General features: G+C 33.2%; 1 protein-coding gene across 2 annotated transcripts; it reads right to left on the reverse strand.

The window, feature by feature from the left end:
• Positions 1-6,037: 6,037 nt before the first annotated feature.
• On the reverse strand, positions 6,038-11,242 carry LOC108990131 (GATA transcription factor 11-like). Of its 2 annotated transcripts, none has more exons than XM_018964001.2 (3): positions 10,811-11,242; positions 9,125-9,384; positions 6,038-7,151 (listed from the first exon to the last, which is right to left on the reverse strand). In XM_018964001.2, the coding sequence occupies exons 2-3, from the start codon at positions 9,371-9,373 to the stop codon at positions 6,435-6,437; spliced, it is 966 nt and encodes a 321-aa protein (XP_018819546.1). In that variant the 5' UTR covers positions 9,374-9,384; positions 10,811-11,242; the 3' UTR covers positions 6,038-6,434. The 2 variants fall into 2 exon arrangements, with proteins under 2 accessions (XP_018819546.1, XP_018819547.1); XM_018964002.2 differs by having other exon boundaries at positions 9,125-9,380; positions 10,811-11,207.
• Between the last annotated feature and the right edge of the window lie 390 nt (positions 11,243-11,632).

Consider the following 11,632-nt stretch of genomic DNA (forward strand, 5'->3'; position numbering starts at 1 on the left):
TTTTACACAAATATAAAGTAGATCAAACGTATTATATTATCTCGCATCAATATATAAACTTATTTTTTTCTTTTAACATATATTCCATAGGCGTGCCATTTCTCATCTACAACTACAAGACTTGGGGTGAAACCAAAACATAATCTCATGGTCTCTCAAATTCTAAATCATTAATCTGTTAACAAAAGCAAAGTACAATTAGAGAGAGATTTGGAGAAGTCATTAAAACTACCAAAGAAACAAGAAAGAGAGGACAGAGAGACCCCTTAGCCTTGAATGAATGCAAGGCAAGTCCCATAAAGAAGCAGCTGAAAGCTTTAGGTGAAACAACGACATCACTCCTCTCCCGACAAACAACATCATCCAAATGGGACATATTTAAACATAAAACTTCGTCGGAACAAAGAAGGGAATTAATTAAAAGGGACCCTCCAAAGCATGCTTTTGTTTTAAACCGCAAGCAAGCAAAGCAAAAAGCCCCATCTCCTTGAGAGGAAAGACTGGCAAAGATTCAACTTCCAAAACCGACAAACAACGCATCGACCCAGTTTAGACACGACATTTGCAATCATATTAAATGCGACCAAAATGAATATTAATTGGAGGTGGGTTTTCGACCTTTCTTATCTCCAACCTAAACTCTCTGCACATCTCCATCACATTCATTTAGGGTCCCCCTTGGCGTCCCATTGCCAGGCCAAAATGAACCCCACGCATAGGGTGGGGGATCTTAATTGGGTGCATTTGTTGAGTTGTCTTTTTTGGGTTTTCTTTTTTTGAAAAAAGTGGTCCTTCCCGAATTGATTCTTTTGAATGAAAGCAACTTCGACGGCCGACGGTTCGCGGTTGTCGTAAATAAATTTTATTATAAAATAAATTTAACATATCACATAAAATCAAATCGATATATAAATTTATTTTTATAAAAAAAAAATTTATATCTATAATACTTTTCTTTATTAATATTAGTGTTCAAAATTTCAATCCCTACATACCCTTAAAGATGTTGCTCTGAATAAAAAAGATTTGTACTTTCTGTGTGCCTTTGAAATGGGTTGGGTTAAAAGGTATGTGGCAGGTTAAAAGGTATATATAGTTGGGGAAATTGGTATGTAAACTTATCCTTAATCACTTGGCTTTTTTCTGTACTTCACATATACCATTATTCATTAATGCTTAGGTGGTGCTACTTATGGAACAGACAGAACACGTGTTTACTTTCGTTATTATTTCAACACAACTCATGGAAACATTTGAATGAAACCCCAACAGCCAAAATTAAGAAAAATGTCAAGATTATGATGTTACAAAAGCTCATAAATTGAAATGATTAGATACTCTATTTCTTTACTTTTTTTTGTAATTGTAACATAATATATATCATATCAAATTACATGAATTAATAAATAAATAAAAAAACTTAGGTCTAATTTGGGTACTCAGGTATTCTGAGAATACCCACCACTACTATTATTTATTTTATTATTACTTTTCAATTATTTTTCACTATTATTTAATATTTTATCATTATTTTTTTTACTACTATTTATAAAATACCTCAAAATATCTCACTATCCAAATACAACTTTAAAGTTGTTATTCTGGCGGGTTATTCCGAGTGTTAAGGATGAGTTCCAATATAGCTTATCCAACTAGATACCCTAAAAATAGTTAATACCCCCCATTAATATTATGAATGTGAAATGGAAATGTTAGATGGAGTGTCTAAATCATTGCCATAATGGATGACAATATATAGACAAAGGGTATCTATAAAGTTAGTACTCTTAAAACCTCCATAATTTTTTTTCTCTTTTTACAATGATTGCTCCTCCTAACTCCCAACTTTGGTGCCTGTAATTTTCTTTGCCAACACATTAAAAAACCCAACCCTAAAAGCCTCACATTATTAATTTATTATTAACCTACAAATTCAATTCATAACTGTGGATAACATCATCACTTCACTTAAAAACTTCTCGTTTTAATCCATTCGTAAGATAAGATAGATGATATTTATAATCTTGTAGTATATAAATATTGTTTAATTATTTTAAAAAAAATATACATATTTTAATATTATATTTAACATTACTCTATATGCAATAGCTGAGGCCACATCATCAATTTGTTTTTTTTTTTTTTTTTTAATTTTTTTTCTGAAGTGCTTTTGACAGGTAGGGACAACCCGGCAGCTCGTGGTTGTACAGATTGACCCAGGGGTGACCCTGGCGGACCGATAGTTCCACGTGTTAGCATCACAAGGGGATGATAGGCGTTCTCGGGAAATCTCTGTCGGACGGGTCGAGCTGTGTAAGTCGTTCCGTGAGGGCAAGATCTGAAACCACGTGTACGTGTTGGATGGACGTCATGTGGAGCCTTGGAGGAGGACAAACAATTTAACGAAGGAAACATAAAGCAGAAGGCAAGATGCGTTTTCTGGGCTACGTTAACGCGACACGGCCTCCTGGTTTTGATTTTTTTTCTTTTTTTAAATAATAATAATTCAAGATATATTGGAATTTAATATGAAGTTTGGCTTCTCTAAAATTTAAGAGTTAGTAATTGAAATGCGTAATTATAATCTGAAAAAAAGTAAATAAATTATCTAGAATTCACATGAAAAAAAATTTATTTAATAATTGATTTCATTTTTTAAAAAAAAAAGAAATACACAATATTTATACATCTTAAAATTATATCAAGTATTACTCTTTCTTTTTAGCTCATGTTTTGATCGTTTGTGTCAATAAAATTGAAGAAAAACCGTTTAAGAGAGCCATATGTTTTTTAATAGAAAGCTCTGAATAATTTTGAGGGTACATAAACTTTTGGCAAGGAGATTTCTACGAGGGCATGCCAAATAATTCTAGAAAAAATTCTATTATATTGATAGTCTCAACATTGTGAATGTGAATTACTATGGCATTATTTTACCCCTAAGCAATCCCAAAGGTAGGGGTGTAAAATAACAATTTAAACCGGTCTGGCCGATGTGGACAGGCCGTCGGAGTACGAAACCGACCGAAATCAGTAGAGAATCAATCGGCAAATGGTAGAAATAAGTTGAAAATAATGTTGGCTGGTTCGGTTCTAGTTTGAACCTGATTCAAGCCGCTGAACCGACTGATTATATATATATTTTAGAAAAAAAAAAAAAAGAATGAAACGACTTATTTTGGTTTAATATACCAAATAATGTCGTTTCAATTTAGGATTTAATACTTCCCATCTTCTCTTCTTCTTCTCTATCTCTCTCACAGTGGCATATATATATATATATATATATATATATATATTTGCCGTCTGTTGTGCATCTCTCTTTCTCTTTCTCATGGTGATGCTGAGCCATCCCTCTCTCTCATCGCATGGTCGCAACTCACACCTCCATTTTTGAGTTTCAAACCATTCGCGACATCGAAGGGACACCGATGACCAATTGATCGAGATCATGCCGAAACTGATGTCACTGATTTTATCCGTGCACAATAGTTGTTAATTCAATTTCAGTTTTGGACCGAAACCGAAATAGAACTAAAACAATCAGTTTTCACCCCTACCCGGAGGGAGGTGGATGGATGTTAGGAGAAATGATATTTAATGTTGTGAAGTACATAAGCGTTGCGCAATCTCTTTAAAAAAAAAAAAAAAGAGTAATTATGGAACCCACGTAAAAAAAATATTTTTTTAATAGTGGACTCACTATTTTTCAAAGCAATTGCACGATGCTTGCACACTCTACGACTGTATGTATTATTATTTTGGATGTTCGGGGTTATTTGGAAACAATTTCTATTTCATTTAATTTCATCTCATCTTATCTCATCCAATTTCATTTCCTTCCTAAATATCATTCAAATACAAACACTTTCAAACTAATCATTACAATTTTTTCAAACTAATTATTACAACTTTTCCAAAATTAAAAAAAAAAATAAACACTTTAACTTTTTCAAATCCTAAAAATTTATATTAAAAAATTATATTATAACAATATTTTAATTTTAGAATATATTATTTAACTTTTTCTCTCTCATTTAAAAAAAAAAATTCTTCTCATCAATCACTATTCACTATCTCACACCCCACACCTTATGAAAAATACTCCTACATCCTATAAAAAAAAAAAAAGTGTGAGTTGTAAAAATGAGTGATGATGCATAAAATTCTTCTTTCCCAAAACAATAAATATTTAACTCAAAGGAAAATATTTGGCTACCGAGAGGTGGTTCTGAGACATTTTTCCGATTGTTTTTTTTTTTTGTTTCTTTGTAGTTGGTGATTAAGCAAATATGGATAGTCCCCTAACAAATCGGTAACTTCATAAAGCAGTAGAGAATGTCACAAAATTGAAGTACATGAGAACCATAGACACATTCACAGTTTTGATAAAATCTTTGCATAATTCTTTGTGCAGAAACAATACTCGCTGATAACAGATCCATGAATTAAAATAATTTCTGTTTTTTTTTTTTTTTTTAAAAATACAAATTGGGACCATTTAATTAAATTTATTCAATATAAAGAGAAAACGTGTGTGTGTGTCTGTCTGAGGCGTGCTAGCTAGGCAGAATGAATGGTGGGCATTGATCTGAACAGCTAGTAGTCGTTGGCGGAGGGGGTAGTGAAGTGGGCAATGAATACAGAAATGATAGAGCCACCGAATTTTTGTATACCTGTCTTGTATCGATTTTTTTTTTTTTAATTATTTTTCTATTTTTTTTTACTTAATAATTAATAATTTTTTTAAAAAAAGGTTTTTAAATTTTATTTTATTTTTAAAAATATTTAAAATGATTTAAAAATATTTTTTAAAAAAAAAAGAAAAAAAAGAAAAAAAAAATTTACATTATTCGGTACCGAATCTTCGGAAGGAGTAGCACGGCTCGAATGAATATAAGTTAATACAATAATCGAAGTTAATAACACTACTTGTAGCGCACGTGGACAGCCTGGTCTGGTCTCTGCCCAACTTCAAAACGAGGATGCTCAGCCGACCTTTGCTTTGTCTTTGGGCTTGGTTTTGGTTTTGAAGGGGGTCCGAACAATGGTCCTGAGCAAAGCCCATTACTGAAAGCCTCCCCTGTCGGTCCTACTTTTTGTTACTAAAACTTCGAAGGAACCCCTTTTAGTTTTTAAGTCAGGTCTAGTTTGGACGTTGAGATGTGATAAAATAATATGAGAATTTATGAATAATAATAAAATAGTTTGAATTAAATTATTTTATAGAGTTTTGAAAAAAGAGAAAAAAAAAATTGAATAAAAAAATTATAAAATTAAAATATTATTAGAATATAATTTTTTAATATAATTTTTGTTTTGAGATATGAAAAAATTAAATTATTTTTTTGTTTTGTTTGAAAGATTGAAAGAGTTGTAATGATTAGAAAATGATTAAATCAAGACTAAAAAAATCATAATCGTGTTTGGTATCGGGTAAGAACCAATTTAATGAATATCGCGATTTATGACAATTTTGAATAGGTTATTTCAATATTGATAAAAAGTATTAAAAATCATATATAATGCAATTCAACCATTTTATATGATGTATTTAAACTCATTGTTCACATTTTTTTTCCCAATTACAAAGAAGATAAAGACGATTAAGTTATAAGCACATGACAAATATAGTATTTTATGCACAATCCCAAATTTAATATAAAATACTCATTTATCTTCTAATTTTTTTGTTCAACTAAAGAAAATAAAGAACTACATGTTTTATCTTTCAAACTTTGCAATTCTTATTTAATAAAATGATGAAAAAATTAATATATATTTAGTTCTATTATATTTTTGTACAAGGAAAAAAAAATCAGTTGTTAAAAAATATAAAAATAAATAAAGTTTTGAATCGGTTACAATTGGGTCAAATCGGTCTAAAATTAGCTATAATCGGTCTAAATCAATTGATTGAAGCGATTTGATGAATGATTCAAAAAATTCACTAAAATCAGTTCGATTTTTTACCGATTCAAATTGGCTTGAATCAAATAGTTTTTCCGAGCCTTAGATTAAATAAAAAAGTTAAAAATTTAGAATTAAAAATATTTATATTTACATAATATTTGAATATTGAGATAGAATGAATGAAATAAAATCATCTTACAATCGAAACGGGGCCTTAGGTAGGCACTCTGGCTTTAACAATGGAGAAAGCGTTCAGCGCCAACAACGGCATCATCACTATCACCAATCCTGCTCTGAACGCCCTCCAGTTCTCCACCCCTATTTCATTGTTTCTGTCAGTCTAATCTTTTCCCCATCCGAAAACATATGACATCCAGGAACTCCTACCTCTTATTCCATTAATGTACAGAAAACAAATTAACCAATACAATATCAAAACAGCTAAAGTAAAACACAGAACAAACTAGCTCCCAACTAGGAGTGTTTTTCTTCATTTTCAATATAACCTAACAAATTCCTATTCAATTGCAGAGCTTCCCACAGGACGATGACCAAGTTTCCATCTCTGCCATTCTTGCCCCCGTACTAGCCTTGCTTCTCATCTCAACCACCTTCTTGTGAGAGTTAGAGTGCAATGACTCAACGAAGGTGGGACTTGCCATGGGACGGTACTCCGGAAAGAGGCGTCCAGACCTGTAACGAACGCCACATGCATTGCAAAGGGTCTTCGGTCCCATTGGCCCCTCCCGCCATTGTGGGGTCTTTGTCACCTCGCAGTGCATGCATTTTCTAGTAGTAGAACCTGGTCCCTGTGAGGAATAACTCCTCGTCTCTGTGGCACCTGAGAGCACTGCCAAGTTCTTTTCCTTCCTCATTTTTCTTTTCCAATGGTTTGATACTGCCTCAGTAAAATTGGTTTCTGAAGCTGATTCAAAATCAGCTGGAGGATTGGATATTTTGGGAGCGGAGGAAACACGAGGAATCATGAATCCCAGATTGAAGTTTGGTCGGCATGTACGCTTGCTTCTAGCACGCTTCACGGGAATGATAATTTTGAGGTCAATGGTTGTGGGATTTTCAACTGAGCAAGAACTGCTGCTTTCAAGAACAGAAATGGGACTGGAGGTTTGGAAGACACGCAAACCTTTGCCCTTAGAAGAAGATTTGTGCAGATCACTTCCACTGGAGGTGACTTCAGCAGTGACTGGCAGCTCCTTTACTGGAGAAGTTTCGTCATGCTGAAGGCCAGATTAACAAATAAAAGATAAGATTACAGGAATAACTTTGTTACATATGCCAAGAAACAGGCTATATTAACAAATGCATGTTTAAAATCCCCACCACATCAACTTAAAAGAACAAAATATATACGAGAAAAGGAAACTACTACTTATCTTGTTCTGTCTAAGAAATGCATGCAGATTGAATATGATGGCATATATTGAGATTTGTAATCAGCAGTTTTATCAACTGTATGAAGCAATACCAACTGTTATATCAAAGAAGCGGGTTATGCATTGTACACCCCTTCTAAATGCATGTAGAACTGATAAACTCTTGAAGTCCACTTGTTTAATTGGTTCATCGTAACAATCTCACAATTTCTCTTGGGAACATCATAACAAAAATAATGATAGCCTTCCCACTTGATGACAACCTGATTACAACTTAGATAATAAAAAATTAACAAAAAAATGATATAAAAAATATCTTATAATTTTACAAAATAATTTTATTGTCTCAGTTGTAAACTGGTTGTTAACTAGTTGGAAGGCTATCATTGTCCAAGTAATCTTGGGTAAAATTACTTTTGTTAGGTATAAACTAAAAAGCCTCAATCGTCAGTCAGTGTCAGTCACATTAGTGAGGGAACTGTACACTTCTGTGCATCTCCCATATCCATTTTGCACCAGTTCTATGTAGAACCGGACAGTTACAACATACTCTTGCTTTGAACACTACATTGCCTATTTTCTTTCCTAAACGAGTCATAAATATTTTTTCATGTACGTATTTACTCTTCCACAATCATTTCAAGTGCGAACCTTTTTTTAATGGTTTAAGTTAGGCATACACAACTGAGTCTTAAACCCATGAACGCAACCACTTTCTCATAGAGGAAGTGACAGTTGAACTGAAACTCACCAGCAAAGAAAAGGTGTGGTCCCCATTGAACGTCTAATTTTTTTTACCTTTATTGTTGGTTGAGTTGCAAGAAACATGACAATGGTGCATTGACTTTTAATCATCCATTTATTAACGGAGGACTAACCCTAGGTCCCCCATCTGAATGGCCAAATGCAGTTCAATCATTTGACTAGAGGCATATCAAATCATGCATATTTTTGCATCCAACAAGTAAAAATCTGCAGAACAATCTTCCATTTAAACTCCACTTTATTTAAATTACTGTAGTGCATGAAATATGGATGGGTACACAAAGAAAAGACAAAAAGTACATAAAAAATGGAATCTCAACATCCACATACGCTCTGGCACAATGGACTTGCAAAGTTCACCTTCGTTCCCCTTAATTTTAATTCTGTTGATATTTAACTAGTGTAAAACTGAGCAATTGGCTACGTACACAAAGGGGATAATGACTGCAATTTTCAACAGAAACAACTCCAGAGGACTTTGTGTACCAAAAAACAAAAACAAGTGTCTATAAAAGAAGGTACAGTATTACACGTCAGTATCCCACCCAAACAACAGTCGTATCAATAAGTCCCAATAAACAAGGATTTTTTCCGTAAGTGATCAAAGGATGTTTTTTATTATTATTGTAAATGACTAAAGAAAATAAGTTATTAAAAAGAACTCAAAAGGATTAGTCTGAGTACACAGAAAGTATACAAGAGGAAACGAGACATATTTTGAGCAGCCAACAAGCAAAGAGTTAACATTAATCATGCTTGAGTTCTTCCATTTCAGTTTACAACTCGAAAGTTCCTATCATATTTCCACGCAATCAACTTAAAAAGTTTAATCTGAACTTAAAAGGCAGGGGAGGCTACACATTTACCAATAGTATTCAACAACAGATTACAACTTGAGTTCCCTATACTGAGGAGTTACTGCAAGGAATTTTTGAGTAACTTTAGTACTACTACCACATCAAAACAAAAGCTAAAGTATTGGATATCTTATAAAAGCCAATACTGGAGGCTGAAAATACATAATTAAATAATATGTATTGGGAAAAACTCACCGGAGCAGATAGACTTTCAGGACATTTTGAAGCATCAACGCAATTTTTACTTGAAAACCCAGGTGCCAAACCTGCCAAAACATCCATTGACGGTGGATCAAGCCATTCTAATTTAGCACTCCAATCTTCTCCCATATTTCCTTCCACATCTTCCAACGGGAAATCGAAGAACTTGATGATGTCATCCAAGCATTCATCAGAAACGCCATTGAAATTCTCGTTCAATAGGGAAGAACCGTTCATTTTCATAAATACTCTGCCTTTCATATTATCACAGTGCATAAGAACAACAAAGAGAGCAACGTTATTCGATTTCGTTTGCTTAGTCAACTACATGAAACACTACATTTATACTCATAAATATGCTACATGCACTAAACGCTGACTAAAATAGTTTTTTGTTAAAAACTCAACTAATGATCTAAAAGTCCTAGGACTGTTGAATACTAATATAGTTAAACCTTTAACCTTCAGGATCATAACATTTCACCACGCTTCTGAATCAAACATTCACGGCGGCCTACTCTATCGACACTGACTCGGTGGTAGACCTTTCCTTTTTGGTCGTTTCACGCATCTATCAGTATTCAATGACTTAACACTATGCCAATTCATAGTACCAAAACATTTTAATCTATTCTATAGGTTGCCCCTTCCGTGACTTATACCCATGACATGATCCCTGCTCTAATACAAATTGTTAAAGACTCAACCATTGATCCAAAAACCCTAAGACTATTGGATACTAATTTGGTTAAACCTTTAACCTTCAAGATCATAACATTTACCTTCGACAATGCGAAATTGCCCAAAAAGTCACCGAAAAAGGAAAAGGTTACCTTGTGGGTCTGAGAATTCCGTTAAAAATTTCTCGAGGTCTAAAACACTCAGTCAGGTAATTACTCAGAAAAGGAATCGTGGAGAAAAATAGAATCTGAGAATATCATCATATTTATTAATTTGCCAACTACAACCAAAACTGGAAACAAGGACACATTTCCACGTAATCCTCCGGAAAACCAGCTATGTCTTCAATTTAGCAACGTTGACTAAATTTTATAATTTTGTTACATGGAATGACCGTTATCGTGGCAAAGTTACCGGTAGTAAAATATAATAATTTCCAATAACAGCAACATAAATAAAAGTAATACGCATTTTTCTAAAATTAAATTACAACTTTAGGCTAGTTTATTTTCACGACTCTTTAGCCTCTTTCATTTCATTTCATTATTATAATTTTATTAAATTCTTAATTAAAATAAAATAAATAATTCAATTTTTTTAAATAATATTAAAAAAATATATTCTAATATTTTATTAACTTTTATTAAAAAGTTAACTCATCCTCATCTGCTGCCAAAGCAAACGAGCTAAAAAGTGTATCATAGGCCGTTTGGGATGTGAAAAAATGGAGTAAAATGATTCAAAACGAAAACCTTCTTGAATTCTTAGATTTATATATTTTTTTTTCTCCGACTCAAACCTGCATTTGATTCGGCCCAATTCAATAAATCCTCGCACAAAAAAACACAGAATAATATCTTGGAAAAAAGGCTAACATTTGCACAACTTTCTCACGGACCAAAGAAAAGGAAAGTGAAAAGGCAAGAATGCAAGCCAAGAAAAAAGTTGGAACAAAATGCGAGCAAATGGAGGGGGAAGGGGTCGAAGACGGAATCAAACCTGTAAGAATTCCTAAATTGAAAGCGAGCCCATGAAATGAGGAGACGTCAGGAGAGAAGACGAGAGAGAGAGAAAGCCGAGGATTGGAGCTCCGGCATTCTCTACTTTTTACACTTCACCCAAATGTGGGATGAGAGGAAGGAAAGGAGAGCGTGTTTCTCTGGAGACCGGACGTTGCCGACATTGCTGAGCGAGTTGACAAGTTGCAGAGAGAGAGAGAGAGAGAGAGAGAGAGAGGATGGGATAGATTCCACGGAATCAATCAGCGTGAGGATGTCCGAAAGAGAGCGAGAGATTTCGATTTGGAAATGGAAATGGAAATGGAGGTACTTTTAGGTTTATGAAGAGGAGTAAAGTTTCAATGGAGGCGGCCTCATTAGGGTTCATGTGAGGTCTCTTTTCAATTATCCACATCTTCTTCCATAAATAAAATAAAAATATCTACTTCGCTTTCCTTTCTCTAAAGAAGACAATTAATATTTATACATATATTTATGGTTATAGAAAATTTTCTATTCCTAGATTTCTCTGTTTTTGCTGCCTATAATATATAATAATAATTAAATAAATATATTTTGTAGTATACATTCCTTTTATAATAATGAAATAAAATATAAAATTGTGTCATGTCAATGCAATGGATGGATTTCAATATCTAAGTTGTCTCTTACTTAAATATCATTTCAATCAAAAGACTCGAAATCAGAATCAACAGCTTGGACAACAGTCACTTCCTGTACTCCTACAGAACGTTACATATTAGATACACTGCATTTCACGTATTCCTTTTCAAAATGTAGAAAATATATATATATTTTTTAA

The sequence above is a fragment of the Juglans regia genome, chromosome 14 (assembly GCF_001411555.2).
Source record: "Juglans regia cultivar Chandler chromosome 14, Walnut 2.0, whole genome shotgun sequence".
Classification (NCBI taxonomy): Eukaryota; Viridiplantae; Streptophyta; class Magnoliopsida; order Fagales; family Juglandaceae; genus Juglans; species Juglans regia.